At 40.5% G+C, this 27,782-nt stretch overlaps 2 protein-coding genes and 1 non-coding gene across 3 annotated transcripts in view; 1 reads left to right on the top strand and 2 right to left on the bottom strand.

Annotated features, from left to right (window-relative positions):
* Nucleotides 1-22,236, bottom strand: part of syne2b (spectrin repeat containing, nuclear envelope 2b) — a 150,699-nt gene extending 128,463 nt beyond the window's left edge. Inside the window, exons 1-10 of the mRNA XM_055863320.1 lie at nucleotides 22,082-22,236; nucleotides 11,236-11,371; nucleotides 3,742-3,803; nucleotides 2,967-3,062; nucleotides 2,566-2,643; nucleotides 2,375-2,467; nucleotides 2,016-2,218; nucleotides 1,583-1,782; nucleotides 1,142-1,242; nucleotides 703-792 (exon numbers count right to left, since the gene is read on the bottom strand). Of these exons, the coding sequence (XP_055719295.1) occupies nucleotides 703-792; nucleotides 1,142-1,242; nucleotides 1,583-1,782; nucleotides 2,016-2,218; nucleotides 2,375-2,467; nucleotides 2,566-2,643; nucleotides 2,967-3,062; nucleotides 3,742-3,803; nucleotides 11,236-11,320 (1,008 nt within the window). The 5' untranslated portion in view covers nucleotides 11,321-11,371; nucleotides 22,082-22,236. The remainder of the gene's footprint in view (nucleotides 1-702; nucleotides 793-1,141; nucleotides 1,243-1,582; nucleotides 1,783-2,015; nucleotides 2,219-2,374; nucleotides 2,468-2,565; nucleotides 2,644-2,966; nucleotides 3,063-3,741; nucleotides 3,804-11,235; nucleotides 11,372-22,081) is intronic.
* trnaa-ugc (transfer RNA alanine (anticodon UGC)) lies at nucleotides 14,526-14,601 on the bottom strand. Its single transcript has one exon. It is a non-coding gene; the product is annotated as a tRNA-Ala (tRNA).
* Nucleotides 22,237-25,251: 3,015 nt separating the features above from the next.
* Nucleotides 25,252-26,857, top strand: gphb5 (glycoprotein hormone subunit beta 5). The gene is given in 7 exon segments (XM_055863328.1): nucleotides 25,252-25,277; nucleotides 25,553-25,597; nucleotides 25,599-25,651; nucleotides 25,654-25,742; nucleotides 26,065-26,090; nucleotides 26,092-26,205; nucleotides 26,809-26,857. Coding segments are annotated over 7 exon segments (402 nt in total).
* Nucleotides 26,858-27,782: the final 925 nt, after the last annotated feature.

Here is a 27,782-nt window from a genome sequence, read left to right as displayed (position 1 = left end):
AGCAGGAAACATGAGCTGAACAGTGGGCCTGATCTGGCATGAGTCCCCTGAGACATGAAATGAGATACCCTGGTCTCAGTGGAAATAATTACTGCCACTCTGATTTTTAAGGTGGGGAACAGCAACACACCCTCCTTTAGCTCAGGGCTGGCACCAACCGAACAGGGAAAACAGGGTGGACTGGTCGTAAAACAACCTATTCTATTCTCTGACTTGAATCACTCTGACATATAGAGGTCATCTTGGCTTTGAGCGATTAAATTGTTTTCAAAAGGAAGACAGTATTCTATACAGCTCTGTTGGTATGCCTGGAATAGGTGTAATGTGTTTGTTTGTACTGCAGGTATGTTGCCATTGTGGACATTGTGTTTTGATTGATATTTTATACTGAGTAATGTATAGGGTATCCATTGTTGGTGGTAAAGTATAGGTGTACAGTTGTCCCTGGGTACTACAAACCTGAGGCCGCTGACATCACAAAAATGTAGTACAAGAGACATTACTTCTGTTTCAAAACATACTAGTTACTGAGAAAACTGCTTTTTAAGTCATTTTTACACTTGAAACCAAAGTAGAACTCTGTAGCAGTTGGGGAGGTGCTGATTGGGAATTAATTTCAGATGTCTTACATGATGTAACATGTTTCTCAAAGTCTGAGAAGTGAAATAAACAGTGCTGTAGGCAAAGTGAGGGATAGGCTACCTGGCGCAGAGGGGAGGCCGCGATGGCAGGAGTGAAGTGAGTGGGCAGGTTGACAGGAGAGAGGCTTTTAGGAGGAGTCATATAGTACATCTGAATAGATACAACAGAGAGTGAAGAATAGAAAAGGTGAGGTAAAAGAAACAGAGTTAAAGTGAGAAGAATTGAGATAATACTGAAGTCACAACAGGGAGCCACAGTACAGTGAGCCTGAGGAAAGCCAAAACAAAAGTGGAGAAGATAAGACGTGCTTCTACATCTGCATTGCTTGCTGTTTGGGGTTTTAGGCTGGGTTTCTGTACAAGCTCTTTGTGGCATCTGCTGATGTAAAAAGGGCTTTAAAAATACATTTGATTTGATTCGCTAGGAGCAGTGTGCCCAAATATTATTTCAAATAAAAGGCAATTAAAAGAGAGTGAGTAGACGACAGTGTGGTACAAACCTGCATGTCCTCCTCTGTCACAGGCATGTCTCTGGAGTACTGGAGGAACTGGGACACGTAGGTCATGATGGACTTCTCATCTGGGTCTCTCACATCAACATCTACACCAAGAAAAGTTCCTTGAGAAATTCACACTTTTGTCCAAAGCAACAGTATATATTTTGATGAACTAAAGTGGCTTTTCAAAGCCCTGTTTATACCTGGTGCATACAGGGAGGCACCAGCTAATCTGGTCACAATGTGGACGTATAAGAGACACATTTCAATACTATGTGTAGACTTGACAAACCTTGATACATGAAACATGAAACTCACATGTTAGCAAGGTAGTGTAAACGGGGCTTAGGAAGCACAACAACAGAGTACATATCTGATTAAACCAGGGAGCTAGACATCAGATGTCACCCCTCCCCCTAGGTTACGTGAACACCACCCACACACCATCGGGCTCCAGTAGCCTGGGGATGCGCAGCTCGCGCTCGGCAGTGCGGAAGGCCTCCTCCAGGTTCTGCCGGTTAGTTCTGGTTCTGGCCTTGGACAGGTCCACCAGGTCAGGTCTCAGAGCATACAGGATGGACAAGAAGACCACACCGCTCCGCCAACTGGCCTTGAAGTCCTTCACATTCAGAGTACAGCCAGCCCTATGGAGGGCGCCACATTATATAATAATGGCAATAATGGCAACAGACAGAACACCCTTTCATCAGTGGATGTCAATGTGTGTGATATTGTGTAGAGAGGCATGAGGTCTCATCAAGAACCAAAACAATAACATCTTGAGATTAATTTAGACAGTGAATATGAGAGGTGAGAGGGCTTAAACGGGAGGGTGAGGGTCTGAGGGCGGAGGGCCTAAACAGGGAAGGGGGCTCACTTGTGGCATTGTTCCCTGACCCAGAGCAGCAGAGCTTTCTTGGCAGAGACGCGGAAACGCTGGTGTAGGGGGGAGCCCCTGGGGGGCACGGGGCTGTTGCTAGTAGAGCGGGCCGACAGGGTGGAGCGAGAGTCCAGGCTGGCCAGTGACTCCAGAGAGGACTGACGGGAGCTGAATGACAGGCTGCTGGCCAGCTCCTCAATCTGCAGGGAGAGAAGTTTAGTAAAGTAGCCCAGCCCAGAACAATAGACAAAAACTACAACAACAATGTATTACCGTGGACATGTAGCTCCCGCATACATTTTCTCATAAAAGCAAGTGTCTAAGAGTGATTACAGCTGATTCTGACTGAGACTCACATGATACTGCATAATGATTGTCCAGATCAAGCCTAGGATGATGGATGGTTTGCCGTCGATGATGTCGGGAATGTTAATGTTGACCAGTTTGATCTGTGTGAGGAGGACAGCTTAACATTATCAGCGGTTCAATACAAATGGCTCTGCAACTCACATGAGCTTGGACGCAAAGCACGAAAACGGACTCTTACCGATTTCTTCTTCAAGAAGGACAGGGCTGTTTCAATGTTGCTCCTGTGCTGAAAGATGCCTCTGCCTCTCTCCCGACTCTACAATAGACAACAACAGATATCAGAAACATAGACAAAGGCAAAGGGCACAAGAGATGACAGAGGGCCATAGATACCTACAAGGAAATGAGTTAGAGGAGAGGAAAATAGAAAATAAGTTATTGTGAGGAAAGGGTTGATGCTGATGTACAGGGTTAAGAGAAAATGGGAAATACAGTCCCAGAAAAAGAGGGGGAGACACTACAGCAGGTGTTCCTTGTCTATTTAGGACTCACCTTCTAAGAGTTCACTTGAGATGAACTTGTAATGTATATACGGTAGAGTGTGTTAAGAGTTGATCTGAGACAGAGATAGAGACTTACCATCCGCTGGCCACTCATCACCTCCAGCAGGTCCAGCAGCTTGGACCCGTCCCGGAAATCATTGAACAGGTCCAACACCATGCACGGGGGAATCCTCTGAGACAAGACCACAGAACATCTGCTGTTAGTCTCTTTCATAAGGCATGGTGACTACTACAGTCAATACACTTAAACCACTCAACTGTGTTCTCACTCTAATCATTAGATTCACTTAGACTGAAGAGTGTGCACGGCATATGAGTAATATCTTGGGACATAAAACAGCTAGGTAAGGATGATTCTCATGGTGTGTGTATTAACTTAGAAAACAGAATACATTTCATGACTTTCCACTGGACTTAAAACTCTACTGCAGACTGCCACTAGAAGATTAGCAATTAGCTGAAACAACCCACAGTGGTATGTGGGTCCATGTCAACCCACAGCAGTATGTGGGTCCATGTCAACCCACAGCTTAGGCTCCACAACTCTGACTCAGCCCAGTGTTGGCCAGACTCCACGGGGTGGGAGGGCTGGGGGGGACTTCTGTTGCTGTCTGTCTGTGTGTGCTCTCTAAACCCCGCTCCAAGGGGCTATATTTACATGATTCCACCCTGCCTCTCCCCTGTCACATGCACAACTGACCTCTACCATGAGCAGGAGAGCAACACAACCCTTCTGTCCAGGTGGATGAGTGAGTGAGTGAGTGAGTGAGTGAGTGAGTGAGTGAGTGAGTGAGTGAGTGAGTGAGTGAGGCGTGCTAGTGGAAGACATACAGTATTGCAGACAGTGTTACCTTTGAGAGCTGAGCATTGATCCAGTTAGTGAAGGTTCTCTTCTGAATTTGCTCTTGCTCCACTATGAAAGGGAGGGGAAAAATAAATATAAGAATATTGTATCGTATTTTACATAAATAAACACCCAAGAGTACATATGTGATGCATACAAATTCTGAAATATAGCAGCAATACGTTTTCTTTAATATACAAGCCTTCAGTAAGGCTCAAGGTGCTGCCAGAGGGTTCCTAGGTTTTTAAATACGCCACATGTCTAACAGGCTGCTGAACTTAAAAATAAAGGAGAGCCGCACACTCTAGGAGCTCAGATGCAAAAATATTTAATTTACCAACGTTTCGACAGGCAAGCTGTCTTCATCAGGGTACAATCACAGACACTGCGGGATGACTCGTTTATATAGTGTCAAGACACACAGGTGTCTGTAATCATGGCCAAGAGGGGCCTAATATCATTGGTTAATTTCTCAAATATTAAAATGGCATAGAAAGAGCAGCATACAATAAATACAAATGGATAGCATACGATCATAGACTCACTTAAGACCACACAAGCCTACAAACAACCACAATGGCAAAGTCACAACAATCACAAGAATGGCTTCAGATCAAAGTCCACGTTGAGACCGAAGGGAGCAAGGGTCTTTAAATTAAAGATCCAAGCAGCCTCTTGTTTTAACAATAAATATTCAAGGTCACCCCCTCTCCTAGGGAGGGTGACATGTTCGATACCAATGTAACGCAGAGACGAAATCGAGTGGCCTGCCTCCAAAAAGTGGGCCGCAACTGGGTAGGTTAAGTTTTGGCACCTAATGGTGCTACGATGCTCTGAGATACGTACTTTTAATTCACGCTTTGTTTTACCCACATAATTTTTACCACAAGGGCAAGTTATAAGATAAATAACTGCCTTAGTGGAGCACGTAATAATACCTTTGATTGGGATCGATTTCCCTGTTTGTGGGTGTTTGAAGGATCTGCATTTATAAGTGCCATTGCATTGAGCACAGCCATTACACTTATCATTTCCATCCAGTAGGGGCGCAAATAGACGTTGTTCAGGAACATGCTGCTGAACACATCCAATAACTTCCCTCTAAACCATTTACAATTATATCGGCCAGGTAGCCTAGTGGTGAGAGCGTCGGACTAGTAACCCAAAGGTTGCAAGGTCAAATCCCCAAGCTGACAAGGTAAAAATCTGTTGTTCTGCCCCTGAACAAGGCAGTTAACCCACTGTTCCTAGGCTGTCATTAAAAATAAGAATTTGTTCTTAACTGACTTGCCTAGTTAAATAAAGGTAAAAATATAGACTTCCAGCTTTACTGTCAGAGGCCCACTCACCATTATATATCTCTACAAAGTCCATCAGGTCCATGACTGAGTGAAGCATTAGTCAATTATCCCCAAGCTTCTCTCAAACATAGTATATTCCACTTCCTCTGTGACAGATCTTCTATGTCTTCACAATAGGTTGTTGATGTGTTCATCTGATACTTGATTTAGGCCCTCTGTATTATTGTGCACCACTAACTACTCCATGGTAAGCCCCTATCCAAGTCATCCCAGTCTCTTCTACTGAGCTCTGTGATAAAAAAGACAGAGACTGATAGACCCATTAAGCTGTTTTACAGAAGGCCAGCCTTGGCTCCAGTCGGTGTCTAATGTTAATCATAAGGACCTGCTCCAAGTGTGTGACTCAGGTCTATTCCTGTTTCTGGAAGGATGTGGACTGTGGTGTGAGGGGATGACAGAGGCTCGCCTCCTAGGTGACTGTTACTGATTACTGCCGAGGTGTGGTGGTCTCTCAGGTGCTTATAGCTGCCAAAGCATCACCTAGGTGGGTGCTACACATTCAGTGGTGGATGTTCCAGCCTACCTACAGAGGAGGAGTAAGCCTAGCTGTGAACTTCAGAGACAGGTCCCTGATGAAAAGCTCCGGGACTGCCTGTAGGACTGATGTTTCTCCCTCCCTGGCCGTACCATCAATGTCACTTCCACTCAAACTATTAATTTTCTTAATTACAACATCCACATCGAGCTAAAGGCTAGAGGTGCCGCTTTCAAGGAGCGGGAGACTAATCCAGACGATTGGAATCTCGCTATGCCCTCAAGACAAACCATCAAACAAGCAAAGTGTCAATACAGGATTAAGATTGAATCCTACTACACCAGCTCTGACGCTCGTCGGATGTGGCAGGGCTTGAAAACAATTATGGACTACAAAGGGAAACCCAGACGCAAACTGCCCAGTGACGCGAGCCTACCAGACGAGCTAAATGCCTTTTATGCTCACTTTGAGGCAAGCAACACTGAGGCATGCACGAGAGCACCAGCTGTTCTGGATGACTGTGTGATAACGCTCTCGGTAGCCGATGTGAACAAAACCTTTCAAAAGGTCAACATTTACAAAGCCGCTGGGCCAGACGGATTACCAGGACGTGTACTCAAAGCATGCGTGGACCAACTGTCAAGTGTCTTCACTGACATTTTCAACCTGGTCAGAGAACTGGCAGAGTGGTGCCAGGACAACAACCTCTCCCTCAATGTGAACAAGACAAAGGAGCTGGACTACAGGAAAAGGCGGGCCGAACAGGCCCTCATTAACATTTACGGGCTGTAATGGAGCGGGTCAAGAGTTTCAAGTTCCTTAGTGTCCACATCACCAACAAACTATGATGGTCCAAACATACCAAGACAGTCGTGAAGAGGGCACGACAAAAGCTTTTTCCCCTCAGGAGACTGAAAAGATTTGGCATGGGCCCCCAGATCCTCAAAAGGTTCTACAGCTGCACCATCGAGAGCATCCTGACAGGAGGCATCACCGCCAGGTATGGTAACTGCTCGGAATTTGACCATAAGGCGCTACAAAGGGTAGTGCGAACAACCCAGTACATCACTGAGGCCAAGCTTCCTGTAATCCAGGACCTATATAATAGGCGGTGTCAGAGGAAAGCACAGAAAATTGTCAGAAACTCCAGTGTTTTCTCTGATACCGCACGGCAAGCGGTACCAGAGTGCCAAGTCTAGGACCAAAAGGCTCCTCAACAGCTTCTACCCCCAAGCCATTAGACCACTGAACAATTCATAAAAATTGCCAATGGACAATTTACATTGACACTCCCCCCCCTACACTGCTGCTACTCGCTGTTTGCTTGTTACCTATGCATTGTCACTTCGCACCCACCTGCATGTACAGATTACCTCAACTAGCCTGTACCCCTGCACACTGACTCGGTACTGGTGCCCTCTCTATATAGCCTTCGTTATTGTTATTGTGTTACTTTTTATTATTACTTTTTATTTTAGCCTACTTGGTAAATATTTTCTGCTTCTTGAACTGTACTGTTGGTTAAGGGCTTGTAAGTAAGCATTTCATGGTAAAGTCTACACTTGTTGTATTCGGTGCATGTGACAAATAAAGTTTGATTTGACTTGATCATCATTTACATTTGACATTTTAGTCATTTAGCAGATGCTATTATTCAGAGGGACTTACACAAGAAATTAGGGTTAAGTGCCTTTCCCAAGAGCACATCGGCAGATTTTTTCCCCACCAAGTCGGCTCAGGGATTCGAACCAGCAACCTTTTGGTTACTGGCCCAAAGCTATTAACCGTTAGGCTACTTGCTGTGGAAGACCATCTCCCATCAACTGCCAGCTCCCTGAATTAATTGTTGTTTGTTTTTTAAAGCGACTTTATGTTCTGTATGAAAAGCACTATAACAAATAAATATATTGTTATTATTATTAGAAAAATAGACATGGTTGATTTTAAACTTTCAAACATTTTCTAACAATTGCAAATATAGGTGGATGCCTTCCATATGAGCAATCAACAAACATCTGTGAAACAAATCTTTCATGATAAATGCTGAGAAGTTCAACATTGGCGTGTCAAGAAGAAGAAATCCGAGAGTTGGCACACACTTGCTGGTTTGCCAAGCAGTTTTAAAGAACAACTTTCCAAATGACTGAAACCACAGCTTTTTTGAGCAATGTTGTGTTTAACCTGCTCAACATAGACACACAATTAAGGTACAGTAGCTGGGGTGTATTCATTAACTGCATACCGTTGCGAAACGTTTTGCAAGAGAAACAGTTTACCGTTTACTCTAGTAACCAAACAGAAGCAAACAGAGCAAACGGAACCAGGCAGAGTTCCTCTCTCCAGTGTCTGTGTTCTTTTGCCCATCTTAATATTTTATTTTTTATTGGCCAGTCTGAGATATGGATTTTTCTTTGCAACTCTGCCTAAACGGCCAGCATCCCGGAGTCGCCTCTTCACTGTTGGTGTTGAGACTAGTGTTTTGCGGGTACTATTTATTGAAGCTGCCAGTTGAGGACTTGTGAGGCGTCTGTTTCTCAAACTAGACACTCTAATGTACTTGTCCTCTTGTTCAGTTGCGCCCCGGGGCCTCCCACTCCTCTTTCTATTCTGGTTAGAGACAGTTTATGCTGTTCTGTGAAGGGAGTAGTACACAGCGTTGTACGAGATCTTCAGTTTCTTGGCAATTTCTCGCATGGAATAGCCTTCATTTCTCAGAACAAGAATAGACTGACGAGTTTCAGAAGAATGTCCTTTGTTTCTGGCCGTTTTGAGCCTGTAATCGAACCCACAAATGCTGATGTTCCAGATACTCAACTAGTCTAAAGAAGGCCAGCTTGATTGATTCTTTAATCACAACACCGTTTTCAGCTGTGCTAACATAATTGCAAAAGGGTTTTCTAATGATCAGTTAGCCTTTTAAAATTATAAACTTCGATTAGCTAACACAGCATGCCATTGGAACACAGGAGTGATGGTTGCTGATAATGGGCCTCTGTACAGCTATGTAGATATTCCATAATAAAATCACCCGTTTCCAGCTACAATGGTCATTTACAACATTAACAATGTCTACACTGTATTTCTGATCAATTTGATGTTATTTTAATGGACAAGAAATGTGCTTTTCTTTCAAAACAAGGACATTTCTAAGTCACCCCAAACTTGTGCATGGTAGTGTATGTTCTGAAGAAAATGTCATTTTAAACTGTACTTGGGCGGTCTTAAAGGAATTGATATTTGACACACAATCGCAACAAAGTGAGAAAGTGACCAGATCTGGCCTGAGAACCAGTCTCATCTGACAAGGTCAGGTATTTGGTCAAATGAACTGACAAAGCATTATGTTGAAGTATGACAGTTGTAAAAAGTAGACTAATATATTCTGTTTTCCAATACATTATTTGCTCTTTGCTCAAGAAAAGTTCAACCCCCAGATATCACAGATTTCAGAAATGTAACAGCCATTCAAACTAATGTCAATGTACTCACTCATGATGTGAACATCAGTGCTGCATCAGATAAGAAAAAAGAGAACATTTAACAAAGATTCTGGAAGCTAAACCTCTTCTTTCTGCTGCTGTATGAGCATGGTTTGCATATACAAGATACCATCCTTTGTCTGAGATGTGAGGTATTCTACAAGAGCAACAACAAGCAGCTATGGGACCCAATGGGAAATGTATCATTGGAACGCGAAGTTCGTTGGTGAGTGGATCCTGTATAACCACCAATCACCCTGCCAGCTTGCTGTGCTGCGCCTCCTGGGGAGGCAGGGAAATGTTATCACCTCAGCTCCACCCATCCAAAAGGTAAGGAGTGATGGATTTGGTCCTGCCTGCCCAAACAAAACCCGGTTCTCAAGTCGTTCTCCAAGTGCCATCACAAAAAAGAAGAGTCCATCAAAGAGGGGTGCTGCATTACCTGCTTTAGATCATTAATGATTTGATCCATTACGTGTATCCCTAGATATCCCTGGACATGGGACAGTCTGTGATGAAAGCTGTTGTTGCCTACAGTCTGAGAGTGGGAGAGCTTAGCAAACAGTGGAGAACCTCTGCTAACTCAACTAGTCGCTCACATTCAAAGGAGGGGAAGTGCTTCCCGTTACACTGCCACTGTACATACAGTACATGTGTATGCATAACAAAACGTGGAGAGATTTAAGAGTAAGATCCCATCACACTGCAGCCGTATGTAAATAGTGTTAATCCATCAGGACTCTCCTTGTCCCTCAAAGTTCCACAGGGAGGGGAAACGGAAAACATTATAGTCTGCATATTTTCCCAGCTTGGATTTCTATTACTTTCTAGGAAATGTCCTGTGTAATCCTGTTCTTGTTAATCTAGATCTAGGATTTTACCACGGCCTGACGAGAAATGTGTGAGAATATCAGTGAGTTGTGAACATGTGAACGATATTTAGCTGCATTCTTGTATCGTTACGACTCCAAATATGCAAAGAAAAACAGACTTTCAGACCATTTTTTTACAAGCTGACTTGTCAGTGGGGCAATAAGCATACATCACCCCTCACAGTACATTGCATCATCTGGTAATTGCAAAGCTGTGAAGAATAGATCCAGAAACAGTTGTTTCTAAATAAGGTCAACAGAGCAACAGTCATGGGTCTGAAATAGTACTGCTGATGGCCTCTCAATAATGGCACTCAACATACAAGTAAAAGTAAAAGGAGAAAGAAAGTGGAGAGAGAGAGAGAGAGAGAGAGAGAGAGAGAGAGAGAGAGAGAGAGAGAGAGAGAGAGAGAGAGAGAGAGAGAGAGAGAGGGCGAGAGAGAGAGAGAGAGGGCGAGGGCGAGAGAGAAAGAGAAGGGAAAAGGGGCATGAGGACAGGGACAAGGCAGATAGTCAGAGCGAGGCAGTGTCATATTTATCCCCCTAGGAAGAATACCTGTATACAGTGCCAACATACAAGACGAGAAGCCTCTGTGCTATGCCCAAGGTCAACAGAGACCAAATCAACCTCTCGATTACCCTCTCCTCTGCCAATGAAAACTGATAGCTAATCAACAAATGTTCTCTACTAGCAATCAAATAGAGAAAACCCTTACAGGAAAATATGAGGAAACAAAAGCACAGGTCATATATATATATATAGTAATTCAAACCACAAAGTGAATAGTCTCTGATATTAGATGTAAAACTGTGAGATGCCTTGGAGACAGTGGCTTCATAGGCATGCAACATGACATTTCACGACCCACTACTGAATTCCACCCACGTGATCCCCTTTGGATGACTGTCTGACATATGACTCATATCTCATTGGGTTTACATTTCAACAGTAAACACAACACGTCCCAAAGTGACTACTTTGAGCCAAAACAGGACCGAACAGGCACAAGTTGGAGTGAGAGAAGTTAATATGATTGTGAAATTTCCCCTGCGTGTGAGAAAGTCCTTACTATTATGATGAATATTAGGTTGCCTCAGAAACTAAAACACGTTAGCTCAAATATTAAGACATGAATAACTAGATTGATTTCTCCTCATGTCCACAGAGCTGCTTTCCAACACTGCATCAACTTTATCGTTTAAACAATAAAAGGAACACAGAGAGTCAAGCGGGAGTAGAGTAGAAAGGCAAAAAGAGGGACAGAGAATCAGGGAGCAAGAGAGAAAGAGGAAGGCACACAGAGAGTCACTGACCCTGCAGAAGCATGTGGACATTGTCAATGTCCAGGGGGATGTATCCCCTCTCCACCAGTGCATCTCTGTCTCCTGGCGACGCCATGCTTCCAGAAAGGGGGGTTCATCCACGTACCCCCAACAGCATGGCACCTTTCTGGAGATAAACAGAAACAAACATGACATACAGATATGTCAATCTCCTGTTTGAAACACGTGCGGTATAGGATCATATTTACATGTTACATTTGGCACACACTGAATTACACTGACATAACACTGGCTTAACACTGACATAACACTGACATAACACTGACATAACACTGACATAACACTGACATAACACTGATATAACACTGATATAACACTGATATAACACTGATATAACAACACTGATATAACACTGATATAACACTGATATAACAATACTGACATAACACTGATATAACAACACTGATATAACACTGATATAACACTGACATAACACTGATATAACACTGATATAACAACACTGATATAACACTGACATAACACTGACATAACACTGATATAACAACACTGATATAACACTGACATAACACTGATATAACACTGATATAACAACACTGATATAACACTGACATAACACTGACATAACACTGATATAACAACACTGATATAACACTGATATAACAACACTGATATAACACTGATATAACACTGATATAACACTGACATAACACTGATATAACACTGATATAACAACACTGATATAACACTGACATAACACTGACATAACACTGATATAACAACACTGATATAACACTGACATAACACTGATATAACACTGACATAACACTGATATAACACTGATATAACAACACTGATATAACACTGACATAACACTGACATAACACTGATATAACAACACTGATATAACACTGACATAACACTGACATAACACTGATATAACAACACTGATATAACACTGACATAACACTGATATAACACTGACATAACACTGATATAACACTGATATAATAACACTGACATAACACTGATATAACAACACTGATATAACACTGACATAACACTGATATAACACTGACATAACACTGACATAACACTTATATAATAACACTGACATAACACTGATATAACAACACTGATATAACACTGACATAACACTGACTTAACACTGATATAACAACACTGACATAACACTGATATAACACTGACATAACACTGATATAACAACACTGACATAACACTGATTTAACAACACTGATATAACACTGACATAACACTGACATAACACTGATATAACAACACTGACATAACATTGATATAACACTGACATACCACTGACATAACACTGATATAACAACACTGACATAACACAGATATAACAACACTGATATAACAATACTGACATAACACTGATATAACAACACTGACAAAACACTGATATAACACTGACATAACACTGACATAACACTGATATAACAACACTGATATAACAATACTGACATAACACTGATATAACAACACTGACATAACACTGATATAACACTGACATAACACTGACATAACACTGACATAACACTGATATAACACTGACATAACACTGACATAACACTGACATAACACTGACATAACACTGATATAACACTGACATAACACTGATATAACACTGACATAACACTGATATAACACTGACATAACACTGATATAACACTGACATAACACTGACATAACACTGATATAACAACACTGATATAACAACACTGATATAACAACACTGACATAACACTGATATAACAACACTGACATAACACTGACATAACACTGACATAACACTGATATAACAACACTGACATGACACTGATATAACACTGACATAACACTGATATAACAACACTGACATAACACTGATATAACAACACTGATATAACACTGATATAACACTGACATAACACTGATATAACACTGATATAACAACACTGATATAACACTGACATAACACTGACATAACACTGATATAACAACACTGATATAACACTGACATAAGACTGATATAACACTGACATAACACTGACATAACACTGATATAATAACACTGACATAACACTGATATAACAACACTGATATAACCATGACATAACACTGACATAACACTGATATAACAACACTGACATAACACTGATATAACACTGACATAACACTGATATAACAACACTGACATAACACAGATATAACAACACTGATATAACAATACTGACATAACACTGATATAACAACACTGACATAACACTGATATAACACTGACATAACACTGACATAACACTGATATAACAACACTGACATGACACTGATATAACACTGACATAACACTGATATAACAACACTGACATAACACTGATATAACAACACTGATATAACACTGATATAACACTGACATAACACTGATATAACACTGATATAACAACACTGATATAACACTGACATAACACTGACATAACACTGATATAACAACACTGATATAACACTGACATAAGACTGATATAACACTGACATAACACTGACATAACACTGATATAATAACACTGACATAACACTGATATAACAACACTGATATAACCATGACATAACACTGACATAACACTGATATAACAACACTGACATAACACTGATATAACACTGACATAACACTGATATAACAACACTGACATAACACAGATATAACAACACTGATATAACAATACTGACATAACACTGATATAACAACACTGACATAACACTGATATAACACTGACATAACACTGACATAACACTGATATAACAACACTGATATAACAATACTGACATAACACTGATATAACAACACTGACATAACACTGATATAACACTGACATAACACTGACATAACACTGATATAACAACACTGATATAACAATACTGACATAACACTGATATAACAACACTGACATAACACTGATATAACACTGACATAACACTGACATAACACTGACATAACACTGATATAACACTGACATAACACTGACATAACACTGACATAACACTGACATAACACTGATATAACACTGACATAACACTGATATAACACTGACATAACACTGATATAACACTGACATAACACTGACATAACACTGATATAACAACACTGATATAACAACACTGATATAACAACACTGACATAACACTGATTTTTTTACATTTACATTTACATTTACATTTTAAGTCATTTAGCAGACGCTCTTATCCAGAGCGACTTACAAGTACATACATTCATATATTTTTTTTTTGTGTACTGGCCCCCCGTGGGAATCGAACCCACAACCCTGGCGTTGCAAGCGCCATGCTCTACCAACTGAGCCACACGGGGCCACATATAACAACACTGACATAACACTGACATAACACTGACATAACACTGATATAACAATACTGACATGACACTGATATAACACTGACATAACACTGATATAACAACACTGACATAACACTGATATAACAACACTGATATAACACTGATATAACACTGACATAACACTGATATAACACTAATATAACAACACTGATATAACACTGACATAACACTGACATAACACTGATATAACAACACTGATATAACACTGACATAAGACTGATATAACACTGACATAACACTGACATAACACTGATATAATAACACTGACATAACACTGATATAACAACACTGATATAACCATGACATAACACTGACATAACACTGATATAACAACACTGACATAACACTGATATAACACTGACATAACACTGATATAACAACACTGACATAACACAGATATAACAACACTGATATAACAAAACTGACATAACACTGATATAACAACACTGACATAACACTGATATAACACTGACATAACACTGACATAACACTGATATAACAACAGTGATATAACAATACTGACATAACACTGATATAACAACACTGACATAACACTGATATAACACTGACATAACACTGACATAACACTGATATAACACTGACATAACACTGACATAACACTGACATAACACTGACATAACACTGATATAACACTGACATAACACTGATATAACACTGACATAACACTGATATAACACTGACATAACACTGATATAACACTGACATAACACTGACATAACACTGATATAACAACACTGATATAACACTGATATAACAACACTGACATAACACTGATATAACACTGACATAACAACACTGACATAACACTGATATAACAACACTGATATAACACTGATATAACAACACTGACATAACACTGATATAACACTGATATAACAACACTGACATAACACTGATATAACACTGACATAACACTGACATAACACTGATATAACAACACTGATATAACAACACTGATATAACAACACTGACATAACACTGACATAACAACACTGACATGACACTGACATAACACTGACATAACAACACCGACTTAACACTGACATAACACTGACATAACAACACTGATATAACACTGACATAACACTGATATAACACTGACATAACACTGATATAACACTGACATAACACTGATATAACACTGACATTTCACTGGCATAACACTGACAAAACACTGATATAACACTGACATAACACTGATATAACACTGACATAACACTGACATAACACTGACATAAGGAGTGTAGAGAATGTTTATTGCTTCTGTTCAGGTTATTGTTTATGAGTGACACCTTTAATTTAATGCAATACCCTTTACACAAGAACAGTCAATGAGATGCACACATACTGAAATTGACTCAGTAGTAGCAATAGCATACCGATCCATGTATTCACACTTAAAGCCTGTAAATCACAGTCACCGTGTTCCTCAGTTCCCCAGTTATACTTTGTTATGACTGTTGCAACCCTACCACTCACCAGGGTGAAGACAGAAATCACAACATGGAGAACACCAGGAGACTGCATAATCCAACATTTTGCAAAACATTTTTTTTTTTTTTTTTTTTTTATGGGTTAGATCAGCTTTAATATTATACGTTTTGAATCAGGTGTCATTTTGTGTATCAGTTCATAAACTATGTGCCATGGAATCAGTACATCAAAAATCTCTTCACAACTACATTATTTTTGCAATCTATGGCACAGCTGTCATTTTTGGGGTCCTTAAATTAAACTGGTAGATTTTTTATTTATCACAATGTTCTTAATGCAGGGCTGTCAGGCAAGTTCATTACTTTTTCCCTCTTCCACTTGCCTCTTCCATTTTTGCGGTAATGCTGCAATTAGTTGGTTATGCTGCAATAGTTTATGTGTCGTGGGGCTGGGGTCAGTCTGTTATATCTGGAGCATTTCTCCTGTCTTATCCGGTGTCCTGTGTGAATTGAAGTATGCTCTCTCTAATTCTCTCTCTCTCTCTTTCTCTCGGAGGACCTGAGCCCTAGGACCATGCCTCAGAACTACCTGGCCTGATGACTTCTTGCTGTCCCCAGTTCACCTGGTCGTGTTGCTGCTCCAGTTTCAACTGTTCTGCCTGCGGCTATGGAACCCTGGCCTGTTCACCGGACGTGCTACCTTGTCCCAGACCTGCTGTTGTAAACTCTCTAGAGACAGCAGGTGCGGTAGAGATACTCTGAATGATCGGCTATGAAAAGCCAACTGGCATTTACTCCTGAGGTGCTGACCTGTTGCACCCTCTTCAACCACTGTGTGTCACGAATATTACCGAAGGTGGCTCCCCTTCCCGTTCGGGTGGTGCTCGGCGGTCGTCGTCACTGGCCTACTAGCTGCCACCGATCCTTTGTTCCTTTTCGTTTGGTTTTGTCTAATTGTTTCCACCTGTTCATTGTTGGGTTGTTAGGGTGGTGTTATTTAAGTTTGTTTAGCCCGCTTATGTTTGTGCGGGCTTGTTTTCTGTATGGTTAGAGGTGTTCGTGTTGGTTGGGTTTTTCGCTGTCCGGATTATTTACCAGAGCGTACTTAAGTGGAGTTATTTACGCCTATGTTCGGCGTTACCCTTTGTACCTTTTTTGGTTGGACATTAAGGCGTGTTTTTCCCCGTATCCTTTGCTCTCTGCGCCTGACTCCACACCCATTCACTCTTTGAACGTTACACTGTGATTATTATTATCTGACGCTGCTGGTCATCTATGAAGATTTGAACATCTTGGCCATGTTCTGTTATCTCCACCCGGCACGGCCAGAAGAGGACTGGCCACCCCTCATAGCCTGGTTCCTCTCTAGGTTTCTTCCTAGATTCCAGCCTTTCTAGGGAGTTTTTCCTAGCCACTGTGCTTCTATACCTGCATTGCTTGCTGTTTGGGGTTTTAGGATGGGTTTCTGTACAGCACTTTGTGACATCAGCTGATGTAAGAAGGGCTTTATAAATACATTTTATTGATTGATTGATTGGTTGGTTGTAATTTTGGGTAGAGAAGACATTTCCATATATTTTTGTTAGCTGCATGTGTGACATAACTCCACCAGTCCTATTTATGATATAATTTATAATGATCATAATCTTTTTTTGTTGTTTTTTTATAATGTTTTTTTTAAATCAATTAGTATATTTGAGTTTAACCATAATATTTGTTGTATTATTTGTTCTGTCTTTTCTGGTGGATTAAACTGAAATTGCAACCAACTTTCTATGGCTTGTTTTATTAATATAATATTAATATTATTAATATTAATAATTTATTAATATAATATTTTGATTTCATTTTCAAATAACTGAAAGTGAGAGGTTGTAATCTAAATAAAGGGAAAAGGCCATTCTTGAACATGGGGTGAGACATTCTTACTAATCTGCTAGAGAACCAGCTCAGATTTAAGTATAACTATTGTATGACTGAAGCCTTTAGTGAGAGGTCTAATGCTTTAATATTTAATAATTCTTCACAATTTGTCCTAACCTGAGTCTCAAGCCATGATTGCTTCTATCAGTTTAAGTTCTGTCTCTGGTGGGGGTTGGGGAAGTTCTGTTTTGTCTTGTTTCATGTAGCTCAAGGATGCAAATAAGTGATAGGAAATATGTGTGACCTTTAAAGATGTCTGCTTAATTTCTCTGCTCTCTCTCTGCTCGCTCCACTCTCTCTGCTCTCTCTCAATTATCAAACTTGACTGACAGCTATGAAAAGGCAACAGGTGACTGTGGTCAAAATACTCAATGCACAATAACAGAGTCTTAACCTACAGCTCTTCACCTCTCCCTATATAACTTATACAGAGAATAATGGCAATAAACACAGGGTGAACTTTAAAAAGCATAAACACGAGGTGAGGCCTTATCCACCACTGCTAGTGGGTCATTTCGCCAATTTGGTCCCTTATGAGAAGTGTAACTTGGTCCCAAAAAAATAACAGTTGATTTCACTTAATTTTAACATTCTGTCATAAAGAGCACGTGTTAAATTTAATAAAAAAGTTTTCCCATCTCAAGAGGTGAAAAATATATACTATGCTCGACCTGATTTTGCACAATGATTTGACTATTAAAATAGAAGATATTAAAAAACATACTGTATATATATTAAAACAAGAGTTAAGTTCAAATAACAGGGTTGACCTTAAAATGAAAAATCACAAAAAATGTAAATAAATAATCATCTTCAGAAATTACTTTGTCAAAGCAACAAAATAACTAGGGCTTTAGAATGATGGAGAGAACTTGGAAGATATTTTGGGGTTAAGTGGGTTAAAATGGTACTAGAAGTTACAGAAGGTGCACAGAGGGACAAGTAATTATTTATTTTTTTGGCACATTAGTAAGTCTTTATTCATAATAAAAATCATTTGATTGAATTCTACACGTGGTATGTATTAAAGGGTACTTTATTTAATATAACAGGATTGATTTAATATCATAATATGTCATATTTATTTAAATATCAAAGGGACGCGAGAGGCACTCATTTCGTGGAAAGACCCTAGTGTCTGGACTGAAAAGCAACTCAATTCAATCATTCTCCTAATCTGTGAAACTGTGTTGTCACTATCCTCAGTGTGGCATCTGTGCTATCAAAAGGTTCATGTCAGCTGAAAAGAGAGAGAGAGAGAGAGAGAGAGAGAGAGAGAGAGAGAGAGAGAGAGAGAGAGAAAGAAAGAAAGGGGGGGGGGGGGCAGAGATTGTGTGTCCCTGAGACAAAGTCATACAGGGTTGCTCTAATTGTGGATACAGCGGGGTCAAAAACACATACTGTAACAATGCACTGGAAAAAGACCAGGGGGTGGGAAGGCAATAACACAGGCTTCAGACATATGACATTGACAGATAGCACAGTCTGTTTGTCCACTGGAACACATGTCCAGTCCATTCACCTAATCACTCCATGGCTGGACAACGAGGTGGAGGGTTACGCACCATAACTTCTATTTCCGTCAACAGTATAGGCCTAACACTTCTTTGTTTTGTTTTTGGAGGACTGAGGGGAAGGGCCTAATTGAACAATATTTGTTGTGCTGGCGCATTTGTTCTGTTTCAGCCTGTGTATGTAATTGGCAACAAAAAACTACAGTGTGGCTTTAATGCAGTCAAGACTTGAGAGCACACAGACCTTTTGTCATGTTTGAACAGAGGTAATAAATCAGTAGTGTGTTGGGCTGGTTCCACCTATCCAGCCAAGCATTCTGACACACACGTGACACAAGTGGGGAGAGATGAGGGTGAGGAAAAATAGTCTCCTGTTTCATTTGAAGAAAGGGACACTGGGAAGGGCAGTTTGGGGCATATGCAGTATCCTGTGTAAGCCTGTGGAGAGACATGAGTGTTCAACAGAGAGAGGGCATTGTTTTCTTTAATCTGCCGACTCAGAGGAGGCAGAGGACAGACAGACAGGCCTCCCCATATCAGAACCGCTCAGTCAGTCTAGCCCAGGCCTCACTGGAACAGATTGGCCATTAGGGTCAAGGACATGACTCCCACTCATAATGATGAAGTCATACTGCTCTGATCCGTTCTGCATTTCATTGTTAGTATTTAACATCCAATATGCTGTGCAGAGAAATTGTTATTGGCAAAGAGACCAATTACTTGACTGGGCTTGTGCTGTATATCTCCCTCTGTTTGTAGCTTTCATTCATCAGTTCCATAAGCCATGAAGCATGATTTTACATGTCAGATAATTATTTAATGAGCATTCAGGTCCAAGCGGATTCTATGGTTGACAAAATGGACATGAGGACGTTAACATGAGGGAAATTATACTAAGAAAAAGTTTTACAAATCAACTTCCACCTTGTAAAAACTAACTGGCAGATTAGGCTATCTCTGAATTTATTCAATCTGAAATATTTGGTCTCTCTGATAGTTTCAAGGCAAAGTTTAATACAAGTAAAGTCATTGTAAACTTTGCCAGACATCTGACTTTTCACAGCATCTACTTTCTGGGTCTAACTCAAGTCAATCCAACATCAATCATGACTGTCATTTCCCTGACCTAATGTTATGGTATGTGCTCAGGAGAACGAGTGTACACTCTTAGGAAAAAAAGGTGCTATCTAGAAACTAGAAGGGTTCTTCGGCTGTCCCCATAGGAGAACCCTTTGAAGAACCCTTCTTGGTTCCAAGTCTAGCCATTTTGGGTTCCATGTAGAACTCTTTCCACAGACTCCACAGAGTTCCAAAAGCGTTCTACCTGGAACGAAAAATGGTTTTACCTGGCTGGGACCAAAAAGGGTTCTCCTATGGGGAAACCCGAAGAACCGTTTTGAAACAATTTTTTTTTTAAGAATCAACAACTTAAAAGTAAAATGCAAAGATCTCAAATAAAACAGCAACAAAGCAATTGTAAGTAATGCAAAAACTTAATCGACATTGAAAAATAGTCAATGCCAATTCAAGTAGTTTGATATGTGTTTATAGGCTAAAAATAACCTGTAGCATTATTTCCATTCATAAAGAAACTATCACAGGGTCTTGTCTTGCAAGTTGGCTGCATGAATGAAACTTAATGTGTCCCATAAAAATGCCAGTCATACACTGTTGAGAGGACAGTTAAACATAATCAAACAAGTAAGCTTGTTTTTAGCCTATCAGGCAAAAACTGGTCAATCAAATGTTCCACTAATTTAAACAACAAAATGCAACGTGATGAAGTTGAATCAATGTGGAAAACTGATTGGTTTATCAAAAAGTCATCAATATAAGGGAATGTATTTTTTTTCACCCAAATTTTAACCTAAATCCAATGACATGGTGACATTTGTTGTTGGTTTCACGTTGAATTCACATTAGTTGACAACTCAACCAAATGTCAATCAAACTCGACTTTGAAATAAAGTCCGTGCCCAGTGGGAGGATAGTTTTTTCCATTAGAGTTTAAAATATTCCTCACATAGGTCGAGTTAAGAATAAATGTCGTGCACTTTGACTAGCGAAATGCTAGATAGCGCGACAGACGTGTCGACGTCGTGAACTTGCCACTGCCTAAAATAGAGCACCAGTGGGCACGTGTTCAGTGCCGCTCTAGTGCGCTTCAAACCCAAGTTCTGTACTGTCAAGAGTCCTTGAGGCAGACAAGTATGGACCAGAAGAATTTTAATAATGTAGACTATACTGTCGACGTGCAGCTCGTCCTATAGTTCTGTCAAAATATGGTGAAGTTGCCTAATGAAATACTCATCATAGGCCACAGGCTACACGATTTATGAAGAGAGGGGGGAACAAAACTCAAATATGCTAATTAAATTTGCTATATTGGCTAATATGATCATCTGAACACAAGTCGGGGGTGAATAGAGGGTCAAATATTGTAACAATAGGCCTAAAATCAAACATTATTCAGAGTAAGTAAAGTAATATTGCGCTTTCCAAACTGAAAGCCACTATCATTCATTCGCCAAAAGGTGTCTACTTACATGTAACAAAGTTGAATAGACGTGTTTCAGTTGTCTGGCAATCAGATACAAGTCCGGCAATAACAATACTCATTGATTGGAATAGGGAAAACAGAGTGCGGTGTACAGTACAAGTTGTGAAGCACCAGCACAGTTACACCCCTCCCACCGCGCGCAAATGTGGAGATGTCTACACAACCCCGAGAGTAAAGCGAGCCTCTACCGATCGAGGAGTAGAGTCCGGGCGGCTAAATATATCAACCAGTCAAGTCGGACATACTCCCCATTTTGTCACACCTGTAGGGGTTGGGGGCTATAGCCTACAAAAGTGTATCCCATTGTGACCAGTGGAACAACAACATGAACACTGGTAGTCACTGCAAGAATAACTTCTTGTTCAAAACACATCTCAGAATTCATGTAATATATTGATATAAAATCCATCCACTTCACCAAACGCAGATCTTATGGATAGGTAGGCTTAGAGTGTCCTTTTAGATCTTATGGATAGGTAGGCTTAGAGTGTCCTTTTAGATCTTATGGATAGGTAGGCTTAGAGTGTCCTTTTAGATCTTATGGATAGGTAGGCTTAGAGTGTCCTTTTAGATCTTATGGATAGGTAGGCTTAGAGTGTCCTTTTTAGATCTTATGTATAGGTAGGCTTAGAGTGTCCTTTTAGATCTTATGGATAGGTAGGCTTAGAGTGTCCTTTTAGATCTTATGGATAGGTAGGCTTAGAGTGTCCTTTAGATCTGGATGGATAGGTAGGCTTAGAGTGTCCTTTTAGATCTGGATGGATAGGTATGCTTAGAGTGTCCTTTTCGATCTTATGTATAGGTAGGCTTAGAGTGTCCTTTTCGATCTTATGTATAGGTAGGCTTAGAGTGTCCTTTTGGATCTGGATGGATAGGTATTCTTAGAGTGTCCTTTAGATCTGGATGGATAGGTAGGCTTAGAGTGTCCTTTTAGATCTGGATGGATAGGTATGCTTAGAGTGTCCTTTTCGATCTTATGTATAGGTAGGCTTAGAGTGTCCTTTTGGATCTTATGGATAGGTAGGCTTAGAGTGTATTTTTAGATCTTATGGATAGGTAGGCTTAGAGTGTCTTTTAGATCTGGATGGATAGGTAGGCTTAGAGTGTCCTTTAGATCTGGATGGATAGGTAGGCTTAGAGTGTCTTTTAGATCTGGATGGATAGGTAGGCTTAGAGTGTCCTTTAGATCTGGATGGATAGGTAGGCTTAGAGTGTCCTTTAGATCTGGATGGATAGGTAGGCTTAGAGTGTCCTTTTAGATCTTATGGATAGGCCTCCCGGGTGGCGCAGTGGTCTAGGGCGCTAGCTGCGCCACCAGAGTATCTGGGTTTGCGCCCAGGCTGGGTGGGTTCGCTCCCAGGCTCTGTCGCAGCCGGCCGCAACCGGGAGGTCCGTGGAGCGACGCACAATTGGCATAGCGTCGTTAGGGAGGGTTTGGCCGGTAGGGATATCCTTGTCTCAGTATGTAAAAAAAAATAATTGTAATAAAATGTATGCACTCTACTGTAAGTCGCTCTGGATAAGAGCGTCTGCTAAATGACTAGAATGTAAATGTGGATAGGTAGGCTTAGAGTGTCCTTTTAGATATTATGGATAGGTAGGCTTAGAGTGTCCTTTTAGATCTGGATGGATAGGTAGGCTTAGAGTGTCCTTTTAGATCTTATGGATAGGTAGGCTTAGAGTGTCCTTTTAGATCTTATGGATAGGTAGGCTTAGAGTGTCCTTTTAGATCTTATGGATAGGTAGGCTTAGAGTGTCCTTTTAGATCTCTCTTAACACTCCACTCCTTCTCCTCCAGTGGGTCTATAGCTGACTACAGACTAGAGTGTCAGTGTTACATATCAATTGCTGTATGCGTGGAACAGAGTGAAAAGTTAAACTGTATCACCAGTTTAAGATCTGCTGTCTGCTGGGGCCATGTAATGAAATATAGTATTTATTGCAGATTTAATTTAGAAAATAAATAAACATAATATACACCTGGCCTTTTGTACAGTTATTGGCAACAGCAAAGGCAGCCAGTCCATTATCACTGTATAGTTTTTGAGAATTGCAAAAAAAAAATCCACCCCACAAGTCATACAGTATCATTGACTTAACATCCATGGTTGGATGAGGTCCTTTGATTTGTGGGAATAGTCAGTCCTGCCAGCAGGAACAAGAGGTCACTACTGTATTATCATCTTAACCAGAGCCAGAGATATACAGGTATTAGAAAACCTGATTTGAGCTTTAAAAGATGGCTTGAACTTTAGAACTCTTTAGAAAATGCCAGGTAATATGTGATGTCCAGGAAGGGAGGAGGGGCTTAGATGACTGAGATCAGGTGGAGTCATCCCTGACTCATCCTCCCTCCCTGCTACTCTAATCTAACTATAATTGGGTGGAGGTTGAGGTTCATTTCGTAAAGTACTTGAGTTCTTCTGCTCCAATCCCCATTATCCTGAGGGTCATTTCATGATGAGCGAAGTATTTACTCATCCAAATAAACCCTCAGGTCTTCTCGTCTCTCTCCCTGCTCTCATCTCCGTTACTGTGGCTGACACATATCAAACCAGACCGTAAAATACTCCTGTCTCCATGGGCTCCACACACTAAACATCCAAATTAGAGCTACAGTAAGTGCTCTGTGAAAATATAAATTAATATTTACAAAATGTAATTACATTTACAGACTTGTACTGAAATGGATAAGAAAACACAGGTTAGTTAGCAGGTCCAGGGAAAGGATCTCACCTGTAAGAATAGCTCCTGAGGTCCATCAGCTAAATTAGCCTGAGTGTAGATCTACATGTATGATTGTGTTTCCCCCCTCTTCCATTTGGATAGCTATGAACAAAGAAGCAGCCACAGTCCCTAATCAGGCTAATGGCCTGTAGTTTACAGGTGACTGGGCTGATGAGGTAGAAAGGCCTAAGGGGGATCAGACAGGAGCCTGACTCTCTGGCAAGAGCCAGTCAGGTTACTAATTCCTGACTGGCTCCTGATTGACATGACATGCTGGGATAAATAGCTGGAAGTTCCTCCCTGGGATCCATTAGCAGGTGCTGTCAGAGACATCACAGCTACCTGAGTTACTGCAGCTCCTGATTCAGAGGTTCAGTGGTAGTCCTCTTCAGTGGAGATCTACTGCAGTGAGACCAGTTGTGAGCCCAGATGACCCAGAGGAGAGGTGCGCAGTGGTGAGTTATAACACTTTAGTTAGATCAGTCACACTTACTCTTTATGGAGTTAGGGTCAGCAATCACAGAGATCTCTGGAACATTAAATTTTTTAAGATTTTGCTTAATAGTTTTTTACATTTTTCATTAAAATACCAACAATAAAGTACAAAAATACTCACCACATTAACTTGCTATACACAAACTATTTGAAGACTTCGATAAAAGATATAGAGATATAGAGAGAGTGTAATGTTAGGCAATAGAGATAACCCTGTGGTGTGGTGTCTGTGCAGGTTGTGTTATGTGCTGCTGTGCTGTACAGTGCTGTAGTCATGGCATTACACCAATCCAGGCTTCATCCGTCAACCTGCCCCGCTTCATTGGCTGTGCTGTCCGGAGTTTACTTTCCAGGCCAGGAAACCAGGCTGTGGCGGGCTGCACATCACCACGGACACCTGCTGGGGGCGCTGTGAGACCTGGGACGTGAGGATGGAGAGCAGGAGAGAGTCCTATGCAGTCAGACTGCAGATAACGGTTACAAATCAGTAGATGTCAGCAAACTCTGTAAACATTTTAATTATGAGTACTAAACTACAGTATGATGATTATTGTAGAACAATGCATCACTGTATCCCGGCTAGAGGCTAAATCGACCAGTGACAAAATAAAGTAAGTAATAAACTAATTTATTATAAACTAATTTATCATAAACTGTACTTCCAATGGAGTAGCGTAATTGTGGAGCTTGTTGAATGAACGAACATGTTAATCGAAATGAACCTTGTCTCTGTGTGTGTCTCTTCAGAAGCCTGTCCTGGACCCTCCCTACATAGTCCTACCATCGTGTGTGTACCTGCAACAAGACACACCTGGTGACGGTGCAGCTGCCTAACTGCTCAGCCAACATGGACCCCATGTATACCTACCCTGTAGCCCTGAGGTGTGACTGTGGAGCAGTGGTGGAAAAAGTACCTACTTGTAATACTTGAGTAAAAGTAAAGATACCTTAATAGAAAATGACTGAAGTAAAAGTCACCCAGAAAATTACTTCTTGAGTAAAAGTCTAAAAGTATTTGTTTTTAAATATACTTAAGTATCAAAAGTAAATGTAATTACTAAAATATACTTAAGTGTCAAAAGTAAAAGTATAAATAATTTCGAATTCCTTATATTATGCAAACCCGACCGCACAATTTTCTTGTATTTTATTTTATGGATAGCCAGGGGCACACTTCAACACTCAGAAATAATTCACAAACGAAGCATGTGTGTTTAGTGATTCCACCAGATCAGAAGCAGTAGGGATGACCAGGGATGTTATCTTGATAAGTGTGTGAATGGACCATTTTCCCGTTCTGCTATGCATTCAAAATGTAACGAGTACTTTTGGGTGTCAGGGAAAATGTATGGAGTAAAAAAGTACATTATTTTCTTTAGCAATGTAGTGAAGTAAAAGTAGTCAAAAATATAAATAGTAAAGTACAGATACCCCCAAAAACGACTTAAGCAGTAGTTTAAAATATTTTTACTTAAGTACTTTACACCACCGCTGTGGAGTGTGTCTGACCAGCACCACTGAGTGTATCACCTATGTCTGACTGCTGCCATCACTAGTACTGGACAGGGATAGCAGCGCTGGACATTTATTCTATGGAGAGAATGGAAATCGCCTTTCTATTTCTTTTTCAAGTCATTATACAACTTGGAAAAACTTGAAACATGTTAATACATTATGTAATCTGATTCGGAATAGTTTATTTCAATAAGATATAGCTCACTCAGCTCTCTTTACTGAAAAAGCAGACAAAAAGAATAAGACGAGTCAAGAAATTCAAAACATAGTGGTTGATAATGAACTTGAAATCATTCATAAAGAGGATAGAAACTTGTTTTTCTAAGCATTATGAATATGCATGAGAAGGAGCATTATATAACCGGTGTCACTAAGGTGATTCAGGGCTGTGTTTGAGCTCTCATGCTTGGAGCATCTTCACTGTGTGGGTGGGGTTTAGGAGGCTGTGGAGCACTCCCTAGACAGTCAAACACACTCACAGCATCACACACACCCTTGCTCACAGTGTCACACACTCACACTCACGAAGAAAGACCCCAAGAAGAGTAGCTGCTGCTTTGGCAACAGCCAATGGGGATCCAATAAAAAAAACACACACACACACACACACACACACACACACACACACACACACACACACACACACACACACACACACACACACACACACACACACACACACACACACCCTATGGTGTCAGGGGTGTCAGACTCATTTAGAGTGCCTCTTGGGTTCATCACAAAATCTTCAAGACTCGTAACATAAACACAGACATTATCACCCTCTTCCCCCAGATATTAATATTAATAGTACAGTCTCTCTGTGATTATTGCTTTTGGGCTTTTCATGTTGTGGCACCAGGATCATCCAAAAGGCCACATTAAGGGATCAACAGAGTTCCACCATCTTAGAATGGAAAATATAATTGAGAGGAAATGAAGAGGTCTCT

This window comes from Salvelinus fontinalis, chromosome 15 (genome assembly GCF_029448725.1).
Source record: "Salvelinus fontinalis isolate EN_2023a chromosome 15, ASM2944872v1, whole genome shotgun sequence".
Classification (NCBI taxonomy): Eukaryota; Metazoa; Chordata; class Actinopteri; order Salmoniformes; family Salmonidae; genus Salvelinus; species Salvelinus fontinalis.
The sequence above is the reverse complement of the archived record's forward strand: the minus strand, read 5'-3'. Positions and strand labels throughout refer to the sequence as shown.